Below are 26,084 nucleotides of genomic sequence, written 5' to 3'. Positions count from 1 at the left end.
TCAGGAAGGCCAAACCTGCTTCCTCCATTTATCTCCAGGTGCTGGCTTTTTTGCCATAGTTTTCTGCTTGCTGAGCTGTCAGTTTAATTTACTGTCCAAAGCCCAGCCTGTTATTTCTCAGGTTTGCTGCCCTACAGGTACACTGTAAAGGATTTCTGTGAAATCCTGGAGCAGCTTTTAGTTTTGAAATGCCAGCGCTTTGTGCTTATGAAAATAGGTTGTGTTCAGCTTCTTGCTTGATCATCTTTGTTTTGTTTTGCTTCTGAAGCTGAGCTGGAGTTAGAAGGATGATGCTAGAAGCAATTTAAAGGGCACATCAGATTTTTACTGTAGTCCTGAACTATTGATTGTTGACTTCTTTGTAGGTTTAATGCAGACCCATTTCCTTACTTAGCGTCTGACTGGCCATTAAGTTCTGGCAGTGTGCCGGAATGTTGAAATCTTACATCTCGTAATATGATTTGGCTGTCTAAGGGTATTATGTGTGTTTGGTCTTTAAAGACACAGGCAAAGCCCTCCACTTGGTGTGTGTGCTCCAGAATACGGGAAAGAATTTCTGCTAGCAAAATCAGGCTTTTCTAGGAGTCAACACAAAAGTGAGGAGTTGACATTCACCTGAAGTCATGCAAATTGATACCCTCTGGACTAACGGGTTCTTAGAAATAAATGCCGACTAGCATAACAGAATCTTGATGAGAAGACCAGCAGGGAACTGGGCGGGCATGGTGGTGCACCAGAGTGGGTCCCAGCTAAGCAGGCGCTTCCTTGTGAGTGGTCCTCAGCACGTGTCCAGTGCCACTCTCCCCATGCAAAGTTGAAAATAGAGTATAGCTGAGAGGCAGTTACAGTGTCTTGCTTATGGAGGAAGCTGGGCTCACAATGGTTGGAAGAGAAGTAGTCAATGTCTGTGAAAGACTTTTACCCTCCTTTTCATAACCTGAACACCTCTTGACTGGAATTGAGGGTAAATGAGGGCTGAGGGAATTAGATGACAAGAAACCATTAAATTTGGGATTTTAAGGGTATGAATGAGAACTCAGTGGCATTAAAAGGGGAATGGACTTTTCCATCTAATTACAAAAGCAAAATGTGCTTAGTTCAGAGTACTTGGGAAATGGCTCCATAGTGCACTTTCTTGACTGCCACTGTTTGGGGAGTGTTGAATTGTTTGGACCAGGTACTTGAAGCTGTGAAACATCTTTGAAAATGACAAGGAAAATTGATTTATTTTAACAGGGCAGTGAGGAATTGTTTCATGAAACATGTTAGAGGTAGACTATAAGAATGGCCCTCATCAGGCCATTGGTCAATTCCTATAAAGTAATATACAGTCTTTTCCTTTATTCTGTGACAGAAAAGGTTTTCTATTGTGTGAATAGAGATCTGATACAGATTTCATGAATGATCGTTATGTCATTTCACTGTCCCTCTCAAACCATTGGGAAAAATAGTTATTGAGAAGTCTTATGACTTTGTCCTGATATGGAAGATCAAGGGGGAAGTAGCAGACTAGTAATTTTATGTGAGCTTTGAGGGACACAGCACAACAATCCTTCCATTCGTATAATACTTTGCAATGGGCTTTGTCCATCACTGTCTTATTCCTTTCTGCCGTGTTTGAGGTGAGGTGAATGGATGTTGGCATCATCTTTATTTAGAAAGGGAAGAAATCAAGATCAGGATTGATTAGTTACTATCAAAGGTGGAACTTGAATCCAGATGCTTCATATCATGCCTTGCTGAGGAAAGCCTCAAGGGATGGATGATTGGGTAAATTCCACATTATCATTATTATTATTTTATTTTTCTGCAAAATGTTAAGCTAGTTCTTTTGCCACTGGTCAGATTTCTTGATGTTTTGGTTCTGTCTTTCCCCCTGGACTTTTTTTTGCTTGCTTTCTTTGAAGTGACATTTCCATGTATTCCTTTCCACATGAAAGATTTGCTGGTTAACTAAATCAGTTGTAGAGACAAAAATGCTACTTAGAAGAGCAATACTATAGACTGGTGACAAACCTCACTGCTTCCATCTGAGATATACTTTGAAAGAAGAAGTGATACTGAACAGAAGAGTAACTGCTGCTGACATAGTTTATAGATGCCCTTTGTGTGAAACGGCCCAGGGATTCTTGCGATTTGTTGCACTAGAGCCTGTCAGCCTGGTTTGTGCTGTCTGAGTAGGTCACTGGTGCCAAGCAAATGCTAAGTGGCAAACCGGAGCAAAAGTTGTATTTGGAACTTTAGCTGGACTAGATGGTCAGGGTTCAGAACAAGTCAAGGGAGAAATTTTTAGTTTTTGCCAGTTTTTTGCTTTCTGGTTCACCCTCCCTGTTTCTTTCCTTCCTTTGGACTATTGTCTCTTCTTCCATTCTTTTTGTCTGTTCTTTTTGTCTTTTCTCCTTTCTTCCTTCCATTCTTGCTTTTTTCCTTCTGTCCTTTGCATCTCTCTTTCTCTGTCTACACCCCACCCCCGGCCTTTTAGACTGGCTGGCATCCGGAGCAGCCATTGCTAATGGGAGCGTACCTCCTTTTTTCCAGTCAAGTAGCAGCTGTGAAATCATGGCTGTTAGAATGGTTCCTGCAGCCTGGCAGCGTGCACCCACCCACGCCATGTACTCTGTAGAGTGAGTCTGGGTGTGGGGTTGAGCTGGTGTGGAGAAGCTGGTTCTGTGGGAGCCAGGCCTTGCTCTTCCTCATGTGCTATCATTACTTGGGTTTTCTGCGTTCGCAAACCCCAAAGAGGTGGAGTGGAGTTTATCCATCTGGCTAACCTGTTCTTATTTTGCTCTGTTAATGGATGCTGTAAAGCGCTAAAGCCTCTGCTAATCTACTTTTTCTTTTTGTCTTTCTTTTTTTTTTTTCTTTTGGTGCCTAACTCAGCTTGATATTGAAGATGTATACAAGTTTTCTGTTACAGTACATAGCTGTTTTGGGTAAGGCTATTACAACTTCCTTGTGTTTTGAGGATTGATCATGCATTAAAGCCAAATCCTAGAGGGAAGGATGGGGAAGAAAATGACCAAGGAAAAGGGCATATTTGATTTTGTTTCACATGTTTTAGGAATGGAGTTATAAATTAATCTAGTTCTCAGCTTCATATGTGTTCCTCACCATGTGTTAACTTATCCATCCTGCTATCTCATATTTTGGGGAGAGGGAATGTTGTGGAAATGGGGTTTATTTTGGAGCCTCAGACATTGAAGAGCCCTTTAGGCCTCCAGGTTTTTCACTAGGGGTTAGGAAGGGAAAGGAGCTGCATATCTCATCTTTGTATTTGTATTAATCTTCTCCCTCAGGTTCTAATTTCCTTCTCTGTTCCTCTCATGCCCTTAATGCATTTGGCAACAGGAAAGAAGCTCTTGGTCAGTGATTCTAAAGTGTGGTGTCCAGACCAACAGCTTCAGCATCACCTAGGAACTTGTTAGAAATGTTCACTCTTAGGTCCCACCGCAGACCTAAGGAATCCAGATCTCTGGAGGTGGGCCCCAGAATCTGTTCTAACAAGCCCTCCAGCTTGAGATCCACTGGGTTATGCTATTACAGAAGCCTAGAATAAGTGACCCCTTCTTTTCTAGCCATCTCTGCCAACTGTTACACTCAGTCCACCTGTGGACTAACCCTGAACTTTCAGCCTGCAAAGCAGTGTATTTATCATCTAAGTGTTTGAGACCATAAAGAATTAGAAATCACCACTGGGTTTTTTGTTTGTTTGTTTTTGTTTGTTCTTTTAAAAAAAAAATTATTTATTTATGACTGTGGTGGGTCTGTTTTGCTGTATGGCGGGCTTTCTGTAGTTGCGATGAGCAGGGAATACTCTCCGTCGCAGAGCACAGGCTCTAGGTGCACGGGCTCAGTAGTCGCAGCATGTGGGCTCTCTAGTTGTGGCTCCTGGGCTCTGGAGCACGGGCTCAGTAGTTGTGGTGCCCAGCCCAGTTGCTTCTCAGCATGTGGGTGGGATCTTCCTGGACCAGGGGTCACATCCATGTTCCTTGCATTGCAAGGTGGATTCTTAACCACTGGCCCTCCACCCTTGGAAGCCCCATCACCCTTGTTTTTATTCTTGTTCTATGAAGGGCACAGTGGTCAATAAAATATGTTTAAAAACTTATATATGTTAAAAGTCTATTACTTGTAATCGGTCATTCATTATTTTTTCACCGTGAAGGAATTAACTCTAATTCCGAAGCTGTAGCTTAATATACACTGCCTAAAAAGCAGTGAGAGTGCAGTGGGGGATGAAGAAGAGACGGGGATGGAGGAACAGGAAGTGGAGGGATTAATAATCCTGTCTTGGTTAATCATCACTTTCCTCTGTGATCGCTGTGAGCGGATGTGCTATTGCTTCTGCTAACGTTAATAATTCATGGATGGACTATACCAAAGGGAGGCCTTAAATCTGGTCTCTCAGCAGATTAAATACACCGTCTGCCATCAGTAGGAGCTAGGAGAGATGAAAGATGGACTTCTTGTTTATACTCATTAACCTGATTTTCTCTGCCTTTCACCTCAGCTTCTTTCATCCTCATTTTATTTACCTTTTCATTTGTTTCTCTCTGTGAGCCCCTCCTGCATTGAGTGAGTGCTGAAGATCTTCGGTCGACTGTTAATGACATTAGATTTTACTTTTCCTTAGCTGCTAGTAACAACAGATGCCATGAAAGAAAGCAGAGTCAGAATAAGTATTTCCTTGGAAATGTCTAAATCAGTCTGCATATTTTAAAAATATATTAAAATTTGCAGCCTGTGTGTCTTAGAAATCATTTGAAACATCTTCTCTTTGCTTTGAAGAATAACCCTCTTGTATTAGCTGGTGAAGATAAACATACTGTTCATCATATAGGTTTGGTGGCATTTTCCCATTTTACAGATGAGGAAACTGAGGCATGATGTGAATAAGTAGTGTAGGGTTACTTAGAACACAGTTCTTTTGACTCCAACTTCAGAATGCTTTCCACTAGATTTAGGAAATCCTCTGTAGGTAGCTTTACAGGGCATTTAACCCATAAGGCTTAACTAGATTAAGTTAGAATAATATACAGGTAGCTTCACAGGAACACTTCATTTTGTTGTTATTTTGCATGTAACTTTTAACTCTGGTTATTTTCTTATAAAATTTTTCTTAGATTTCAGGACTAATATTTTATATGTCAGTAGATTTTGAAACTCAGACCAGATAATGAAATACTTAAATGTTGCCTTGTTGGAATCCTTGAGGACTGAGTAATTTTAGTAATCCTTTTCTTTCTATTGAGGAGTGTTTTTTTTTTTAAATCAGTTTCTGGCCTCATCAGTGTTTTCCAGTTAATAACAGAAACAGTAAATATATACAGCAAAAAAAAAAAAACTGCATGAAAATTGAGGTTGTAATGTCTTTTATCTAAAATAATAGTAATATGATGGGCCCTGCTTTAGTCAGCAAATCCAAAATCTGAATATCTGCATTTATTAAAGAACTCTTGGGGTGATACTTAGCTTTAGTATTCCTTGAGATAACAGCTTCCCTACTGAATTTAAAATAGAAGTTGTTTAAAAGAATTCTATTTACAATCAACCTGGTAAGAAATACATCTGTTGTGTAAAGTACGTTGGTAACAAGAACTAGCAAGCCAGAAGCTGTTCTTTTGTATCCACCATCATCGTCCATGGAAGAACTTCAGATTCCCTGAGGTCGGATTTCATCAAGCACACCCCTCGCCAGGTTGTGTTGATACGGTGTCATAGTGCTGTGTAGAGAACCCTGAGAGCGAGGAGCTCGGGCCTGAACCCAGGGCCTGGACCTGTGACGCTCTGTTTCCTTGTTTTCTTAATCTATGCCACAGGGAAATGAACTGCCCCTGAAATTTCATGACTGTGATGAAGATAAGTTTTTATTTATTATTTCATTTGTTGTTATTGAGGTAGAACTTCTTCATATAATCTCCAAGTTCTTGCCAGAATCACTTGTTCCCTTTATCTGAATACTAAGACTTGATTAGATGCTGGGAATGTATTTGTTTGTGTGTGTGTTTATGAGACAGACAGAGAGCCAGACCCAAACTGACAAGAGAACTCCCATTCTGAATTTCTGGAACTTGGGATTGCAGTGAATTTTCCCGGAGGTATATTTGAGGAGAGATGCTGCCTCCTCCCACTTCAGCCCCTTCCCATTAATAACCACACTTACTGAGAAACTGCTTCCTTAAAACGTACTTAAAGTGGAAGCCTAGCTTCTGAAATTACCTTCACCTACCTGCCTTGAGTTTCTGGCCCAGTCCTAACTTTGTCCCCTTGGTAAGCTTATGGAGGCAGAACCCTGCTGTGGGGCAATAGAAAGGAGAGCTTTCTTTTTCCTGTTGTTTCTTGAGCCCTAGGCAGACAAGTTTGCATTTGAACAACAGATAATGAACCTTATTTTCCTGCTAAATAAGATGAGCAGAGATCCTCTGATTCTTTAATGACTGCCTAAATCTAGTAGTCTGCACTTGATACTCAAGGTGAAATGTCATTGATAAAATTAGCAGATTGCTTTTTCATTCTCAGCTGATTTGTCAGGACAGATCAGCTGTGAATGCCACACCACTGACTTTGGGCCAGGACCATCTCATTTTCCCGGAACCTCCTTGGCTTTGGATGCAACTGAGAAGGAAGCCGACTTTGGGGATTGAACACTGTTGATAATATTGCTTAGTCACAAAGACGAGTTTGGTGCCTCTGCACATTGGCCAAGAACCATCTCAGCATCTGTCTTAGTACCTAAGGCTGCAATTATCTCAGGGAGCTGAAGAGATTTAAAAGAACGAACAATAAGTAAAGTAATATTTAGCTCCCCTTTAAGTAGATACCTCCATCTCCCTGGGTGGGGCCTAGTGAACACTAATAAAAATCAATGAAGTGGTTTTGTTGAGTGCCCATTAAGGACTGCCGTATGGTAGGCACTGATGACAATTAGAATAAACCTAAATTCTGGATGCTTCCCTCTGGAAGCTCATTGTTCTGTACCTGGAGAGCCAAGACTAACATTCCTATTATAGGGTCAAACTGTCCAAGACTGTGTAAAATGACTGGCAAAACTAAATAGGAATCACATGAGACTCTAAATGCCATAGGGAGCTCAGAGGAGAGAAAAGGGGTAATGATGAATGAATTCTAGGGTGATTGGGGAAGATCCCCTGGAACAGTCACGATCTCAGTAGGCCTTGCAAGATTAAATGGGCTTAGCTCGTGGAAGTGAAAGAGGATATCAAAGTAATAACCTGAACAAAGTCAGGGAGGTGAGAATAGAAGCTATGTGCTAAAAAATAAACTCTGTCAGTGTAGGAGGAATAGATGTGAAAGGGGTGACTACCAAGCAGCAGAGTGTCGGCATGCTGTTGAAAGTTTTGGAGCAGGTAAGTGTCAACAGGAAAGGAGGGAAGATGTGGAAACACTTGTGGAAGTTGGCTGGGCGAGGGGAAGGATACCTGCTGCAGTGTTGTTCAGAGGTGATTGCAGCAATCCAGGCACAGTGATGGTGGCCAGGACCAGGTTGGTGGCCGAAAAAACAGAGAGGAAAAGGTGTGTGAGAAACATCTGGAATAAAACATCTGATGGGCTTAAGAAGGATGTTCAGAAATCACTTGAGGTTTGTGGCACAAGAAGGATGGGCACTATTGGTCAAGGCTGAGAAATTAGGAAAGTTAACTAGATTGGGAGCTGAGATTTGATTTCAGTTTTCGATGTTCTGGCAAGGCATCTTCATGGAAATGCCCCTGAAACATTTGAAGATAGGATAAGAAACACTGCTCAGAAACTTACTCCAGCCAGAATTTTCCAGAGTCACTGGTCTAGAGGTAAGAGTTGTGGCAGTACAAGCTACTGTACAGAAGGGGAAACGTATAGCATGGGGCCAGGGACCAAGGTCTCAGCAGGGAGGGGGAGCCGGGAGGAGGGGGCAGCCAGGAAGGGAACTGGGAGCCTGTGCGCCTCAGAAGGCTAGAATCGGGGACAGTGCTTGCCTGACCTCACATGGTCTCTCATTTTTAACTCTTAAAAGCACTTGCCCTCCAGTGATATTACTTGATCTTCCCAGCAGCCCAGTAGAAGGGAGAACAGAGCTCATCAGGATTCTGTAATAGTTTGATTTCTGCGTGAAACCCTACATGTTGTTAATGTACTTTAAAGCATTACAGTTGTATGCTTGAACATGATAATTTCACTGAGTGATTATCATAATTCTAATTGAACCACAGAATTTCAGTGGCTTCCTTTTTCTGTTCTGTAATTTTCTTTATTAATGGTAACAGGTTTAAAAAAAAAAAAAAGGCGTACTAATGCCACCTCTTAAAAAAAAGTCTCCTCATCCTTCTTGTGTTTCAAACACAGGCCTAAGGAAATTAGAGCTACTTTTTCCCTCCTTTTTATTTTTTATTTTTTCCTACTCAGATCTTTAAAACCAGTTAACTGCATGAGGGAGAAAATCAGAGACTTTGGAATATGGCTATCTGAGGTTGGAGGAAGTGTTGCTACTATTTTTGGAAACTTTCTTCTCTCTTTCTTGGTCCTGTACCTGTACTTTGCTAAGAAGTTACTTAATGGACTAACTGGGAGAATCTATAGAGAGATGGAAATAAAAACAATGAACTCGAAACTTTTCTATTAAAGATTCTCATTACAGTGAATTCTAAGGAACTATCTGAAGGCATACTTCATTGGAAATTTGTATGGAATAGTGTTTAAAAATTTGAGCCCTCACCAGAAATTTGGAGATCTTTCAAATGCATAAAGACCTGAATGCACTTTGGTCATTGTGGTAGTAAGATCCATCTGTTTTTACACTTTGGGTTGTCTGCATTTTTCACACAGAGTGTATGTGTATCTGATGTACAAGTTAGGTGCCATTGTATTTCAGAATGTTGCAGTATACAGAGGATTTTGAAAAGATCATATCGATTCCCTTTGGTAGGAAGAATCCTACATCGTCTCTGCATTTGTGAAATAAGCACACCCATTTACGACTGTTGTATTAATAAGTATTGAGTCCACTAGTTGTCTACCATTTTCTCTTTTAGTTTTTATGCTGAGGGCTGTATAAAGCCAAAACACAGAATTAAACAGTGGACTACCAAATAGGCATTTAGGAATGGATTACTTCATCTACTGACACAGCAGTTGGAAAAGTACTTCCTTTGTCAGGGGTCGTCTTTTCAGTGTTTTAGCGACCTCCCCATACTTACATGGGCTTGGGGTCTGAGGCAGATCACTTAACATTTCTCAGTAGTCTCTACTCTGAGGTCCTTTGCATTCAAGATACCGTGCAGCTCATCTGGTCTCCTTGGGATACTCACAGATTGAGGCTGAGCTGGCTCACAGTTTACTCTAGCAACAAGGTGTATCCTCTTAGTTTATTTCTTTGGCCACAGTGGCATGGAAAAATGTGGCTCTAATGACATGGGGTTTTTTAAGTAATGAAGGGGGTTTTCTCAGTCTCCTGTAGTGAACTTTAGATGTCTCCCTCAGGAATAGGTTTTAACCATCAGTGAAATGGTTTGACTGTAACCACACTGGGGTCTCTGAGTTCTTTTTTTCTCTTGCCCCTTCCATCCCCAGGCAGAGACTCCTCTTGCTGCATATCCACTATGCTCCAATGCTGTATTTATTTGATCAGAAACAAAAGAGTTTGCTTCTTGCACTGGTTCAGAGAGAGGTCCCCCAGGATTGTCTTTTGTTCAGTAATTGGAGCATAAGCTGAGCCTGGTTAATTTCAAAGCTACCCCCAACACACGTTCCCTCTCTCCCCCGCTCCTTGCTTATGTGGTTTCTGAGCCGTTAGTGGTACCTTGTATTGGGTCTGAAACAAAAAACCTTGAATTGTTGAATGTTAGCTACAACTACTGTGACATCTGCTATGGCACCAAATAGCGTTGTTGGTACAGTTAATTTTAAGTTGGGAGAAGAAACAGAACTAGAAAGCTCTTCAGTTTTACAGCTCTTGTTAACACATGCACCTCCAAATTATGCATTTGGTGCTATCACAATGAATAAAACAAAGGAAATCATGAGTTCGTTTTTATGTTAGTAACATAAGTTCTTTCATTGTTATTCACTGTGCAGACACCAGTGTGTTCTTATGTTCATTCTTTTTCCGTTTAGTTTTCTTTTTTTCAAGGCAGAAACGTCTGAAACACCTTAACTCTGAGCATTTAATTGGCAAAAGTTCTGATGTAAGAAATACAAGTTGATTATATTAGTTGTTTTTCTTTTAAAAAACAAAGTCTGTAACTTGGTTCTGCTTTTTTAAAATACCGAAATGATTGTTACAGATGAATAAGAACCTTAAGTAGCCAAATTCTAGATGCTAAGTAGCCAAGTTAATATTTGTATAAAAATGTTGTAAAATTGGCAAATCATGTGTCTGTCCTTCACGTTCTGCAGTATAGGTATTAGTTTTGCAGCCAACACAGTTGCAGTCGTAGGGTTTGTGGTTTTGTTTTTGAAGGTGGAAGGATCTTTCTCTTGCAGAAAAGAAGGATTTCTCTTTTGCAATCTGCACTGTAATGATGGTCCACTACCTTCCTGGCCTCTCGTGCCTGGTTCTCAGTGCAGTTTCATCTCTGCTTTTGCACAAGCTTTCCTGTAATTGCACAGTTGTTTGCTGCATTAAATTTCTTTTAGTGACAATAAAAAACATGTTAGTATTTTGAGATAGTCTTTAAGTCTCAGATAATACATTAAAACCTAAGGAGGAAAAAAATCCCTTTCTGAGAAACATTTAAAAAAAACCATTATGGTAGTATGGAAATATTCATTATTTACACATCATATATTTTCCCCTAAATGTTGTACAGAGAAGTGACAGTTGAGCTGAGCATATGTTAATAAAAGGTCTGCATTTTCCTGTGTCACTGACAGTTTCTTTGGCTGTATATTCCTGAAATGCAAATAACCTCGGTTCTGTTCAAAGCTATAATTAATCTGAATAGTTATTTAAACAGTATTGAAATCTTTTAACTACTGAGAGGCCAAACATATAAGATGGTGAATTTACCGTTCTGTTTGAAGGACAGTGCAATTGATGAGGGCGCAGTGAGCTGAGATGCTTGTGGAGGTAGAAACTACACGTTCTGCAGGCTAAAATGGCAGAATCTGCCTGCTACTGTATAAAAGCTTTTAACTACCATTTATTTTAGCATCATGGCATGTGCAAATTCCTGCTGCTCAGTTAAGGGACCAGCTTCACAACTGGTGTTACAATCTGTGGCCACAGCACTGCATCACAATGCAGCAAATGCATTTTCCACATTAACCAAACATGACAGCTGAAGCGAGTATTAACCATGCAAGATGTCGGAAGTCATCAAAAATTCACATCAGAGTAATTGCAGTGGCTTGGGTCAAAAAAAAAAAAAAAAGTATCATAGCATTCCTTGCCTACATGTTGTCTCTCCCCCTCTTAAATCTTAACTTGGTACAGTCCGTTAACAATAAAATACCCTTCTGTAACCTATAAACTGTTACTCCCATCAGTTTGTGCTTTCAAACTGATAGCTGACTTCTCTGAATTTGTGTGGGGCAACACGGGTGATGATGCTCTGCCCCGGGGACTGCGAGCACCCTTTTTAAGGGGACCCTGCAATCTCATTGTCTAATTAGACTCTTCAGTGCTTCAGTCATATCAGCATTTGCAGGGTGCTATCCTTTCCTTTTTCTTCGTACTCTCTCTTCTTTCTCTCTTCCCTGTGTCTCGCTCTCCTCTCCTCCCCCTGCTCATTTCTGGCTGTTTGGAGTGGGGAAAACTTGAGCACTGGTTCCGACAGAGCTCATCCCACATAGAAGGTATGGAAGAGCTGCAGTGACCAACAATGTCGACTGGTCTCCTTAAATTGGAGAAACTCCTTAAATTGGAGAGCTGCAGGTAGGATTGCCTGTGTTTCATAGAGAAATTAAGATTAATGCACCTTAAAAAAAGATTAATGTGCCATAGTAAATACATTAATAGCATGTTGTTGCAATACCTCTGAAAGATAAGATCTTGGTTTGTTTAAATTTTTGAGATGAATTCAGAAGCATTTAACTCATTTGATAGAAAAAGTACTTGATTCTCCTGGGAATTATTCAGATTTGTGCCTTGTCATTCTAACGTTTTTCTTTAAAAAAAAAATCTGTTGGGTGGGGCAGATAAGCATTCACTTAAAGATTTAAATAGTCGATTATTTAGGATTTTTGCAGACTTCATCTTTAAGTAGTAAGTAGTGTGGACTTTCTTTAGGATTTTTTTGAAAAGATGCATGTGAAGTGTAGAATTCTTACATGAGATAAAATAATTAAAATAGAATTTTTCTATGCTAAAATCAAATCATTTGGGTTTGTAGATGAGAGAGAGAGTGTGTGTGTGGGGGGGGCATGGTTTACCAAGGAATTCAGTCATTTATATTTTGTTATAGGGAAAAAGTACTATTCAAGGTATCTGGAATTATCTCACAAGTAGTGCTTTGGCATAAGACTTTAAATGAAAATTAAATACAGCATCAAAGATGTGGATTCTTAAGTGTTATCAAATGTAGGTGATTTGAATTGAGATAGTGACTTTTCCTATCCCAAATTTGTCCTCAGAAGAGTGTGATATGAACACTTCAAGTATATTTCCAATTTTTGGTGCAGAGATCATGATTTGTATAAGTGAAATGAAAAACTTTCCGAGTCCTCTAAGCCTTATCTGGAGGGTGGTAAAACCATAAAGGTTTGTTGCTTGTACCACTGTTAATACCTTGACTAATATCAGAGATAAAATGCTTTTGATTCAGCATTAAAAAGCAGCTTGATTGTCTTGTCTTCCCTTAAAAACAACCCCCCACCACCACCACCAAAAAAGAAAGCCAACAGTACATAGCTTTTTATCCCAAGGAATGTATTTGTGTCATGGGACCCATAGGGTCTGGACTTCTTTGCAAAGCATGGACTTGGAAATTGCTCACCTAGTTAAGAGATTGAGCTCCCTTCAGAGGTGTGGGACTTTCTGTACTCTTAACAATAGGAAGACTTGAGGCACTGTCAAGTGAGGAATAGAAGAGGACAGCTCAGGGAAGAGAGGAGCTGTGAGAGTTTCTCTTGTCTCGGTGTTGGAGGTGTAGATTCACCCAGGACTAAGATTGCTTTAAACCTGTGACCCAGTGCAGCGTTGCAGTGGATTGATTTCTGGGATGAGACAATGAGCTGTGGTTTGCATTTTGTAAAGATGGAGGAAACCTCTAACACTGACCCAGTATAGGAAATGACTCAATTATCCGTGTCTTGGTACAGTTGCAAATTATTTTCCTTTGTCTGAAGTGGGAGGATGCCAGTGCCTTCATCAGAGCTCCTTAATTTAATGTATGGAAAATGTCTCAGCCACCATTTTTAACAATTAGCTGTATCATGGTTGAGGTGAGCTGAGTTCTGAAGGCAGCTGCAGGGCCATTTCATTTACATTAGGTTCTGTGGCACGCGAGCTTTGTTACTGTAAAAGTCAAAAAATGCAATTGCACACTGCACAGAAGAGTTCTGTAGGAGGGTGGAGAGCATTCCCAGAAAGAAAATGGAATCCTTTTGTCTACAGTAAGTATTTCTCATACTCATTTAGCAGTGAGAAGTTGAAAATTTGTCTTTGGTTGAATGGACAAAATAGCCTTTAAAATGAACACTGCAAATATTAAAGGTATAAAACAGAGACTGTTAGATGTATTTTTTATGTATGTGTTGGAAACCAAGGGTGATATATATTGATATATATGTGTACTTGAAATATAGGTTTTGTAAGTGGTTTTAATACATGCTTTTAATTAAGTATTCATTGGTAATTTAAGTTAATGAGAGTTCCGGCTTCTTTTCACTGTCTTTTACAATTGGTTTTCCATTTATGAAGAAAATTGCTGGATTTTAGGGGTTTTATTGTTGGTTGGTTGGTTTTTTTTTTTTTTTTTTTTTCTTTTTTAAGAAAATGCTTCCAATGTTAATGATCTATAATGGCTGATTAAAATATATAGGGAAAATGTTTTAACAAAAGAAGATCTTGTCCTTAAAAGATCAGTAGATGATGGAGGGCTTTCACTCCCATTAATGGGGACAATTTTTAGTGCCTTCTGTTTAATTAATAGTTGACTTCAAAGCTACTTGTGGAAAACTCTTGTTTGTGATTATAAGCTTAGAAATCTTGATTCTTAAAATTAATTGGATTTGACTCGGCTTTTCCTTTGTTCCTTTATGCTGTTACTAAGAGGAAACAAGTGGATTTTAACTTTGATTTGTGTGTTTATGTTTTCAAAGGCACTTAACCCTGAAGAATTTATAGTAAGTGTATTTTACAGTAAACTGTGCCATGAAGAATTTGTTCAGAATACTTTAGTAGCTGTTTCAGGAGTTGAATCTTCACAGAACTAGGTATCTTTTAACTTGATACCAAATTTATAAAGCCAGCTGTTCTTCCAAGTCTTGTTGCAGTAGCTGTTGTTCATCTTCTTCACTGAATGCTGTTTTCTCTAATTAGGAGATGTTTTTGAAACTAGGGGAGAGGAGGATTTTCACATCAGTCTTTTCATTGAAATTGGAAGGCTCAGTTTTCCTAAGCCCTCTTTAGAATCCCATAAAGATTCCGTAAATCTTGCATTAATCTTATGCTTGTCGCGTAAGAGCCTAGATCTCAATATAATTTTACTAACCCTGAAAGAGACATTTAATATATTAATTGTTTACTGTATATAGTAGAATGCAAAGGGATTCTTTTCCTTTGGTTTTTACAAGGCTTGCACTTTGAAATAAAAGACTTGGAGGACAGCAAATTAGAACTCCTCTTAACTGCATCTTTGCCTGCATAAATGTTTGGTTGGATGACATAAAGGGTATCACAAAGCCTTCCCTTGACATTTTTAAAGTAAAACTTGGTTAAAGATGCTGGTCTTATTTTCTTTCCCTGGCTTTATGTAAGCTGTGTACCAGGTACTCTGAGGACATAGCAGAGACCCAGCTGCTTTCCATTTTCTTTACCTTCACCATGGTCTGCTCCATGGTCTACTCAAGAGTGGCTACTGGGGAGAGGCTTGCATTTCTGGTACTTGTAGGCGATTCCTAAATCTCTTTAATGTGGAAATTTTAGCCTGGCTGGTAGTAGAGAGTCAGAGGCTGTTCTTTTCTGCTGCAAAAAATATGTTTCTATCAAACCTTTGAATGCTCTGGCAGTGCCATAATGTAGATAAGCTAGCTTGTCGGCCAGCCCGCTAAGAGACGTTTGTGGCACTAAGATGGCAGTGAGGAAGGAGGAAAATGGCGTCCCCAGGAGCCCTGTGTGAAGAGGTGGGCCGCACGGGTCATCTTCGTTCAGTCAAGTCTGAAGATAGCTCTAGCAGCACTACCTTGCCAGTTTACAGTTACTTTTTACTCTGTTAAACAGTAGAAATTTTGAGATTTTCCTGAAGTAAAGACTTAATTAGCACTTGTATCTAGATAGCTTCCGATTGCTGCTTTTAAGAAATTGGTAGCAAATATGGATAAAACAAAAATTTAAATAAGTATTTTGTTAAGACTTCTGAATTTCCTTGCTTTGTGCTTTCTTCTTTTTTTTAATTGGGAAAATGTACTCCTTTCAGTATAGGATGGTTTTTCAGAAAACAAGACAGTATGCTTCTCCTTTATGGCAAGATGAAACTGGCATTCCTGTGGAAAAAACGTTATTTGTCTTTGATTCTGATTTTCTTTCTAGCTCTCTGTGGGCTTTGATTAGTTTAAGTATGAAATGTATGTCAACTGCCTTCGAAAACGAAGTTTGCTGTATTTCTTTTGTAGTTTAAGGTATGGATTATTTTGGAAGTGAGCTACAGTCATGACGATGCCAATTTCTTACCTGTTCCCACCTTTCATGGAGTTAGAATTTCTGGAACTGGCTTTAGAGTTTATGTACTATAATCAGCTCATCCTTACAGTTAAGTAAAACAAGGTTGACTGCCATTAAACAACTTGCTCAAGGTCATACGTCTGGAAAGCAGTCAATTTTGCCTGAATCCAGGCCATCAGACTCATAATCTATGCTGTGCATCTGCCTGCATTTGACTGTTTCTCTTGTGGGCTTACTGGTTGGTGATGGATCTAATGGATTGAGCTTGCAGCAAAGCAACCTTCTCCCAGAGATGTTCCTTCTCGGTCTCGTCGGAAATAGCTTTATGGAGCTCTGCTTGGAGTCCTCCGATCCTTTGATGTAGACGATACACATTTATAAACAAACAGTTAAAACAAGGTAAATCCTACAGGTTGAGCTTTTAGGTACATTCTGTTGATTTGGCATGCAGGGTGAAGTACTTGTCTCCTGGCATGGGCACGGGCATTCTGATGTATCCTCCCAGAAGATCACTTCTTGTTCTCCAGGTGTGAGGGGTACCATGGGGCAGGGTTACCCCTCTTCTCCTAGTATGCATAGGCTGGGTGAAAGGTTTTACCTCCCTGTCTATTTCAGGCAATTTGTGTTTGAAGAATGGTCTTGCTCTCTCCCCTCCTGTTTGCTCGCATTTGCCGTTTTAGCTAAGCAGTGTTTGGTGTTTTCTGTACCCGCAGTGACAATGGTGAGTGCATCCTGCAGTATTCCCTCAGGTCTGACAGGGTAAAGTCAAAACGCTTCCAAACTTAAGGTTTTAGAGAGTGTGTGAAACCCCAAGTACTGGAGGCAAATGGGGTACCATGACAGATTCCATCTAAAGCAATGGGAAGTTATAAAAGAGAAAGTCTGTTAGTGGTTTCCCAACAAATACATTTTTGAAAAAGAATTTCTGAATGAGAAGAAACTGCAGCAGAACCAAACCTCCCTTCTCTGTGACAGCCATGATGATCAGCGCTCCGATCCCATCAGCATAAGCAGTGCTGCATAGCAGGAGGAGCTGGGATTTTCGACTGCAGTGTGAATGACTGACACCGTGTACCAGCAGGGAATTAATATGACACGTGGTTCCCAAACATTGTCTTCGCTAAGGGCGCTCCTTGCACTTGCTAAGTAGAACTCAGACTTAATCTTGAGCACAGTGGAAACTAGCCTAGCAAACACTACTCAGCTCCCACCTGACTGCCTCAGAGACACACCCTCTGCTGCCTGTCCTTCTCATAGCCCCCGAGCCTTACTTTGTTGCCAAGGGGAAAAGACACTAGATCTGACAAAGCAGGCAACCTGTATTTTTTTATATATATAATACAGGATTCTTTTAATAAGTTCTTTTAAGTTTGGGTTGGGAGCGGGAGGACAGTGGGAAGGGACTTTGGCCATGATAAAGGCCATGACTGATACATTCCCATTTCATACTGCAGAGCAGTTTTAGTACCTAAAGTTCTTTGAACGTGGACTAATCCATCTCCAAGATGGAAATCCGTTCCCCAAAGACACATTAAAACATTTTTATCATCCTTTAATATATCCTCCTTATCTTATCTTTCCATCACCTAAGAGTGGCTATGGGATTAATATTTTTTAGATCTAGTCTTTGGGTGAGGAGAGGGTTCTTCAGCTGGGCATACTTTGGCACACAGTTTATTCCACTCACAAAGCTAGATTGAAAAGTTTCCTCTTTAGAATCCTCCCTGTTCTTGTGACTTCGAAGGGTTGCTCTAACAGGTATGCTGGTTTGGAGCCAGGGTCCGGGTTTGAGGGGCAGGCAGAGGAGAGAACCTGCTCAGAGCTGCTGTCCTTACTCTCTCCCATGGGGCCACCTCCGAGTCTGAGAGCACTTGGCTGGCTGGCCTCCCCGCTCCCTCCCTGCCTTGGTTTTTAGTGTTCTTACTTTTCGGCCCCCTCCTTCCCAGGAGTGGAGGTGGGGGCGCAGCAGAGGCCCAGCGACTACTGCAGGGCATATCCTGCGGCATCGCTGAGGTGCGGGCTCTGGCTTGTTTTCTGGAAGCAGTGAGATGTGGGAATCTGCGCCAAGCAAGTCACATCCTCTCCACAGGCCTCCTGTGACCAGCCGGGGAGAGCTGCTTACACAACCCTGAAAGGTTATTGCAGGGCTCTGCTGCATTTGGGAGGAGAGGGGATTTCTGCTGAAAAACATTTCCCCCCTAGCTGACTAAATGGCCATCATGTTTTATTTCACTCGTTCATATTATGCCCTTACTGCTTGCCCCCCACCCCAGAGAGTCTCCCAGTACCTGACCTGGACGCTTCCCTTTCCCGGATGACCAGAGGTAGATAACGGGGATGGCTTGGGCCCCCTAAAAGGGACAGAACTGGTTTTGAAGCAGGAGCACAAGAGACTTACATGGCTCTCACTGGAATGCAGACCTTAACCTTGGCCTTATCCTCCAAGTACAGCAACCAGATGTGCCAATAAGCAGCCCCAGCTTGAAGCCTTGGTGCAGAACCATAAGAGGCGTCTAGAGTAGTTGCCTGCCTACGCTTTGTTGGCAAGGAAAGTGTGCCTACGCTTTGTTGGCAAGGAAAGTGTGCAAGCATCCGTGCACCCCTCACTAGTGCCCCGCAGGAATGCCGTGTCTCCTTCTCAGAGGTGACTTCCCTTCTGGATCAGAGTGAGTCCTACCTCTCACATGCTTTCTTTACCCAGTGCTGAATATCTCGGAAGTTGGGTGTTTGTTTTATGATAGTTATTTCTGCCTCCTCCTCTGCCCTTCCTTCCTCCCCCTCCTCCCCTTCCTCCCCCTCTTCCCCTTTCCCTTCTCCTTTTCTTCCACCCCCACCTCTCCCTTCTTCCCTTCCTCCTCCATTTTTCCCCTTGCCCATCTTTCCTCCTCCCTCTCCTGAAACAGGAAGGCTAATTCTTGAAGCGGTAGGCCTGAGGGCCTCATTCCTTTTCCTCCCTCAACTCCCCTTCCTGTTCCCCCTCTCTCTCCCTTTCCACCTCCTCCCTCTTCTTTCTGTTCTCTTGTGCAATGGATACGGTAATAGGGAAGGAGCCACAAAAAGCTATTAGACAGACTTATATGAGTGGTTCTCTCAGAGGCCTGTGACTCTTCCAGAGGACACAGGTGAGATGGATTTGTGTCACAGTGATACTGACATGCCTGAAAGAGACCAGGCCAGCCAGTACACTTGCATCAGAGTGCTGCCATAAGGCCCCAAGTGGGCCCAGGAGGAAGCATGCTCAGAGCTGTGTATTCTTGGGTTTACAGTCTCTCTGCACATGTTGAGTTCTCTTCAGCCTGTGAGAACTTGTAGACCATCTTGTAAAACAATTTGAATTACATGGGAGCAAGTGATTTGCTTCGCCTTCATGGACCCAAATCCAGCACATAGTTGTGTGACCCTTTGTTTAGCCCAGCAGCAGAAACCATGTACGAAATGGGACCCTGCAGCCTAAGGAGTGACAGATGGCCTGGTGCTCACACAGCACCGAGGTCTGCCACCTGTGGCTGCAGAGCTGCCTGTGGGCCAGTGGGTCTGCTGATCTGGCAAATGGGGGAACAAACACCAGAGCCACTCTTGCAGCATCTGCTGCTACCTGCTGAATGAGGGTGGCTAGGCTTTTGCATAAATGCACAGTGAGAAATCATACAACAGCATTAAAAATGTATTACAGTTGACAGTGGCAGATCTTAGCACTGTTTCTGCAGGGGTATTTCTTGGAAAAACAAATATATGTACATATATGTATTTCTTTTTAATGAGATCTGAAAAATATATATTTAATACAATTTGTGAACAATTTAAAATATTAAATTTTTTGTAGAAAACAAGCGGTGAAACCTACTGTAAATATCTGAATTGGTGAATAAAGCTTGGATTTGCTGTTTAGTCTGTATTTCTTACAAAAGGAGTTTGGTCTCTCGTGGGCTTTTATATCTTCTTGTTTTAATGCATTAAATATTGATCTCCTAAAATAACCAACCATGCTATAAAACAAAATGAAAGTTCCCCAAATTTTGAAAAATGCCCCCCATTTCAAATTTCTCTGTTCGTCTTTTAGACTTTATCAGTAGTGAATATCTCTTTGCACCTGAAAAATTCCTTGAGGCGTTCTCTGTAGGCACCACAAAGGGAGCTAATGAAAAGCGTGTCCACACCATCTGATAAGCCCAGCGGCAGAGTGCTGGCAGGGTTTCTGCTGCTTGTCTGAAAACAGTATCTTGCTTTGTCCGTCCTCACTTTCTCCTTAAGTAACAGTTTTGCCTTTGTAAAAATTTTACAAGAGAAGACTTCAGAAGAGATCATTCATTCAGAAATTGGCAAGAAGGTTTGGGAGAGGTTAAGGGAGTGATATTTTGTTCAGAATGAGCTGAAGCAAAATAATGGGTACAGCTGTCTTGACAGAAAGTGGACACGTTTCCATTTCACTATCCAAAGTTCTCAGGAATACTTGTAGTGCTTATTGAAATTCTTGTTTCATCTTGGAATAGACTCTCTTGATTATTCTGTTTCTTAAGTTTATTTTTTGCCCTGCTTATTTTTCTTTCCTTCTCCATTGCCTTCCTAGCTCTTGCTTGTATCTTGGCAGTGTTTTTTTCCAACCACAGTGACCATTAAGTATGGTCACTGCTTAATTGTGTTAATATTATTTGGATTTGGGATGTTGGTTATTGACTTCCTTTAACTTTGTATGTATTCCATGAGAGAAGAGAGATTTTTTGTAGCACTCATCAGTGTGTGTCTCGTGTCAGATACCTTCTGATAGAAAACCAGGCCTGCTGTGGCTGCCTCACTTTACATTCTGACCGGAGATTGCCAGTCGGTCTGTTGAAGGGAGAGAGGCCTAGAGTGGTCTTTCATGTTTTGAGCACCATGTAAACTGGCTTTTGTTTTGTGGGGCCAACTTAGACTAATTATTTTCTTTTTTGTTTTATTTTTTAATGATCAGGAAATCTATGTGTTCTTTACTTCAAACCGTTTACGTAACTCTTCGACAAACCACTTACTTGTTGGTGGGAAGCAAAGGCCTGTGAAGGCATCAACGCAAGCTCTTTTTTTGCTGTCACATTTCCCTGGCTAAAGGGGATACTAAAATTTTTCTCACAGAGAGCCTTATTTCTTAACCGTTTTACTTTTGGAAAGCAAATAAATGAAGAGAATTTGGCCACTTGACAAAAACAAACATCCTTTGCCCACTTGCTTTTTCGACAGTCATTTATATTCTGAAACCCAGAGTCTGCGTGGTGATTAAAATAAGGCAGTTTTTCATGCTTGTCTTTTTCAACCTGAGCCATTTAAAAGCCAGTTTGGCCTGCCAGGTCCCTGAGATGTGACTACACTTTTGATAGGAGACTTGGCTTACCTTGCAGCAGCATTCTAGATTGTTCTCAGCCAGTATATGTTGCAACACAGCCCACGTCCTCTGTTAAAGATGGAGCACGTGGCTGGAGATACTACTCGTGCAGATGTACAGTGGTTATTGTTCCACAGCAATAAAAGCAGTATTTTGGGACACTATACCGTGGACAGTCTAGAACGGTGATTTCTCCATCTTTTATTTGTCTGTGATCCATAGTGAGAAATACATGTAACACCATGACCCCTTCTACATACAAATAAGTATATATCATTGAAAGCTTCACAAGACAGCATCTATCCATACCATATATCTCTGTTGCATTTTATTTCATTTTTAAAATGCTAGTTAATTTCATAACCCAATTAAGAGTTTTGACGCATGTTTTGAAAAACACTATTCTAAAGAAATGCCCCAAACTTGACATTTATTGTTTCATTCCTCACCTGTGTGAGGTAGGGAAGGGGAAGGGTAAATATGCAAGCATAAAATAGCTGTTTATCTCATCCTAACTTGCATGGTAGAGTGGAAAAAGGTAGAAAAGGGGTCAGAAAATTTGGATTCCGAGTCTGAACTTGACTCCTTACGAACGAGGTTATCTTAATATGGAACCGTAATGTTTCAGAGTTGATGGAAGCTCTGGAAACCATCTCAAAAGCCCTTTCAACTTTTAAACCTATATTAAGAACGTATTGATACTTTATAGGATTATCCAGTTAAGTACTATTGAGAGTCATTTGAGCATTGGGTTAAAAGTGAAGACTAGAACCAAATATGTGCAGCACACACTTAGGACAGAGTAATAACCATACCCATGTAAGTGTTTGCTCTCACTAGTACTGGTGTAAGAATTGGTATTCTCAAAGCCTTTAACTTCATCATCTATAAAGGGGAATTGGTAATTGATGAAGGAAACAAATACAAGGATATTTTGCTCCCCTCCTGGACTCCATCCTTTTAGAGATAAAAGGAAATTTTATTTTTATTTTCTAAATTTTAGAAGTATTCCCTCAGTATTTCAGAAGCAGTTGGTCTTTTGAGAGTTTGAGCTGTGTTTGAATTCTTCCCCTGCCTTTTCTTGGTTGGGAACCCTTTATCAGTGTTAGTTGAATGCTGAAATCTGTTACCTGTAAAATGTGGTTGGGAAGGGAGGGAGAATGGATGTCTATTCTTTCATATTGTTAAAAGATTAGCAATAATGTCTTTGAATTGCTTGGAGCAGTGTCTGGCCCCTAATTGCTTCCTGAATAGAAGCTATTATATGTTACAGAAAGCTTGAAACCAAAACCCATTCAAGGAGCCAGTTAGAAAAGGGTCTGTTTCCAGGACTCTGGCAGAGAGGAGCATATATAGATGGGAAGTCAGGAGTAGTTATCTTACTTAGCAGGCCTGCAGATGTTTATGGAATGTTCTTTATTGAGGGGGTCAGCAGTAGAAGGGTTGGAGACTATGAGCAATTAAAAAAGCACTTGTTGACAAAAAGAGGGGAAATTAATGATGAGAATCTCTGAGGGTTCCAGTTACACAGCTGGCGTCTCCAAGTAGGAAGTGAGCTGTCGGGCCTTCTCTTTGACCAGGAATCTTCAGTGTGGCAGGGAGCTCCGCCCGTGGAGAGAAGGCATCTCCTAGTGACACTGTTCACGCCCCAGCTCACCTCTGTAGAAAAGCCATTTTCTGATAAGCTTTAGAAATATATCTCTGAAAGGTGCCTCACGGGAGCAGGAAACACGCACATGGAAAAGGGAGGTGGAAGAAGAGACCCATGGAAACTTGGACTGAGGCAGGTGTTTTCTTGCCCAACTTATTAGTTCTTTAATTTGTTATTTTTCCTTAAGACATATGTTCTTTACAAGAATCTAACTGCCACTAGATGGCGCACAGATCCCAGCACTATTCTGACTGGGTAATCGTTTAAGATTCTTTTCAAAAGTTAGGTCACTGATACATTGTTTTTAAAAATAAAATATATTAAAATATTTTAACATTTCATTTTAGAAGTGAATAAAGGATGAAAAAATAAAATTCAAAATCCATGTATTTTGTAAACTTGGCTCAACAGCCCCTATTGTTGAGGTTCATCGTGGCTCGTGGTCTTTGTTCATATGTAGGTGGTATCTGTAATTTGATTCTCACGCACAAATGCTTCATTTAATTTATTTAGTGAGATTTTTGGAAGGTAGGGTTATAAGAAGAGAGTAATCTGCACCCCCTCCAATAATGCCTTTTTTTCCTTCTTTTTTGTTTCTTAACCACTACTTGAAATTTCATTTCTTAGAAGTTTTGAAATTGTGTTTCTTACGGACTATTATGTTGCTTTTAAACAAATGTCTGATTATTGCTTTGCATTTGTGTTTGAATTGTGTGTATGTGGGTTATAGACAGACATGGATGCAGCTGAAAGAATGAGATGGCTGGTCACTGGGAAGAGCAGAGAAGCCCAGAGAGGAGGTGGGGCAGCTGGCACAGCCCCTCCCACCCCAACCAAAAAGAAAAAATTGAAACCAGGCCTGTCAGGCAGTGGTTATCACCACCACCCTGATCATTAGCAGCATGAAACAGTGCAACAAAGCACAAACCATGCCTGCCCTTTGTTCAAAACAGCAATCGAAGATAATAGTTCTATAGCTTTGTTTATAAACTGTGACACTAAAGCCTTTGGCTGTTGCCATTGAAGACCGTCTCAGGAAAAGGGAATCATAATAAAGATTTGTTTACTTGATATAATCATTCACTGTGAAGGGTATGAACAAGGTCCATTAAAATCCTTCCCATCATTTCACGTCTGGCTCCCTTGCAATGGTCAGAAACAAGCATGTGATGACAAGCTGCCCTCTCCTGAATGGATTCCATGGGGTGCCAGGTTGTACGTGCTCTGGCTTACTGAGGCCATTATATTAGTAGGCAAGTGGCCAATGCTTCCTTCTCTCTACCCGACCACCTCCCCCAAATGTCAGTGTAGATGTTTGGAGCAGCCTGAGTGCTGCCTCGGGACTGCCTGCCCTGGAGACGCCAACAAGAGAACTGCTCCCAGATCTGCTGGCCGTTGTCCATTCCAGTGCTTAGCCCAGGTTGGGATGTGACGACAGATGTGGAGAATTGTACAAAGATCAGTCATATTTTATTTAAATATATGTCTCCAGTCTTATCTAGCCCCCACCCCTGTTTTGTTTTTGTTTTTTTCTTAATTTAAGAATCATAGCCTTGTATCTGGGACTGTTTGAACAAAATATATTAAAACATTACAATTGTTGAGATATAAATAAGTGATCAGTAAATCAATCACGACAGTAAGTTTTCAAGAAAACTATCAATGTTTTAAAATTTAGCATGAAACTTTTAGCTTAATTCTGTTTTGTATTATAGTTCCCCAAAGAGTTCCCAAAATAAGAACAGTAAAAGCACGATTCTGAAAAAAAAAGAAACATGATTTTGAACACATAAATACACCCACAGTGTTGTTAATGCGCAGGTGCCTTGAATTCCATAGTACAGGTGGACCTAATGTATAGGATGATGGCAGTTCTTTCATTACAACTAAAGCTTTGATCTCCAACTATTAGTTAATGGATTGTCTTCCTTGTTCCTCCTTGGCCCCCACATCCCAGCTGTGAGGTTCACTCCTCTGTGAAGGGCCAGGTACTAGCCTAGAGATCAGCATGGAAGCCCACTGTGTCTGCAGCTCTCCCTTCTCCTCCCCAGGATCTCAGGTTGAGCAATGAAGACAGTAGCGGCAAGGAAGTCACCCTGGGCATCTTGCTTTAATGTCACCAGCAGATCTAGATCTAATCCGTCCTAATGCTAGAACTACATGTTTTGAGCCTTGGGCAAAGCACTTGATTACATTATCTCCTTTAATTTTCATTTTACATCTGAGTAAACTACAGCTTAGAGAATCTGGGTGACTTGTCTAAAATCAAGTCACCCATGCAAGTAGTAAATAGGGGGAGCACAATGTAAAACTAGGTCTCTTATGTTACCGTGAAGTTGTATTTTACAAACATTTCACCCTGTGCATGTAAAACCAGCCTTGTGGGTCAGCTCCCCTTCCCCCCAGCTGTGTTAAACAAACAGTATATGTCATCTGGCCTGAAATAGGGGGCACACGTAGCATAACCCCAGAAGAAGTGTGTAAATAAATGGTTTTGCAAGTATCCCAACCACTGATAAACAAGTGAAAAACACCCAAACAGAAGGATGGCTGATGGCGTCCTCAATATTAGGAAGAAATTGTAGACCAGAACAGTTACAGGCACTGTGACCGGCTGCATAGCCAAAACTGTAGTGTAACATTTTCCAGTTGAAAGCATTTGTTGAGGGTGAAGGTAAGCAGGGTAATAGATGTCCCTATGGTTGTTTTTTTTTCTTCTTCTTCCTGCAGTGTGCTTTTGATTCTTTAAAGGTTAATTTCATCAATTTTGACCTAAGTTGTATCATTTCTCTCCTCCTTCCCAGGGCTTCCTAAAGAATGAAAAGGACAATGCCCTGCTGTCTGCCATCGAAGAGTCCCGGAAGAGGGTAAGACATGCACAGATGTATGCTGCTGTGAGGGCGGCATGTATGCTGGGGTGTACGGGCTCTAGAAGCTGGATTCTCTGTCCCAGGCCCAGCGCTCCTGGTAGTTCACCAGGGGGAGTTTTACAGTAACCATTTTTGAGGAAAATACCATGCTTGTAACTCTGGTGTATACAGTGACTGCATCTGAAACATTGGGCTGGGCAGTTGACCATTAAGTTAATCTTGAAATGGGAGAACAAGATAGTTCTTTGGTCTCATTGTTATAGTATAAATGGCATTTTGGTTTCTACTGAACCAGCAATTCAGAAAAGCAGTTATGATCCTTGATAATTTTCCCTAATTTATTTTCCTTTTGTCGTAAAATTTGACCTTCTACAACACCTTTTAAATTAGCAA

General features: G+C 40.9%; 1 protein-coding gene across 4 annotated transcripts in view; it reads left to right on the top strand.

Moving 5' to 3' along the window:
- Positions 1-26,084, top strand: part of NUP93 (nucleoporin 93kDa) — a 103,337-nt gene that overhangs the window by 40,031 nt on the left and 37,222 nt on the right. Inside the window, exons 1-2 of one of the 4 annotated variants that reach the window (XM_010861910.1) lie at positions 6,475-6,782; positions 25,626-25,688. Coding sequence is in view for 2 of the 4 variants with exons in the window: in XM_010861909.1 (XP_010860211.1) it covers positions 7,344-7,367; positions 25,626-25,688 (87 nt within the window). In the remaining 2 variants the exon portion in view is untranslated. Of the gene's footprint in view, positions 1-6,474; positions 6,783-6,838; positions 7,368-11,388; positions 11,870-25,625; positions 25,689-26,084 lie in introns of those variants that run through there. The other 3 variants (XM_010861909.1, XM_010861911.1, XM_010861908.1) reach the window with 3 other exon arrangements.

Source organism: Bison bison, unplaced genomic scaffold (assembly GCF_000754665.1).
Source record: "Bison bison bison isolate TAMUID 2011002044 unplaced genomic scaffold, Bison_UMD1.0 scf7180017864473, whole genome shotgun sequence".
Taxonomy (NCBI): domain Eukaryota; kingdom Metazoa; phylum Chordata; class Mammalia; order Artiodactyla; family Bovidae; genus Bison; species Bison bison.
This window is presented reverse-complemented; position numbering and strand designations above follow the sequence as displayed.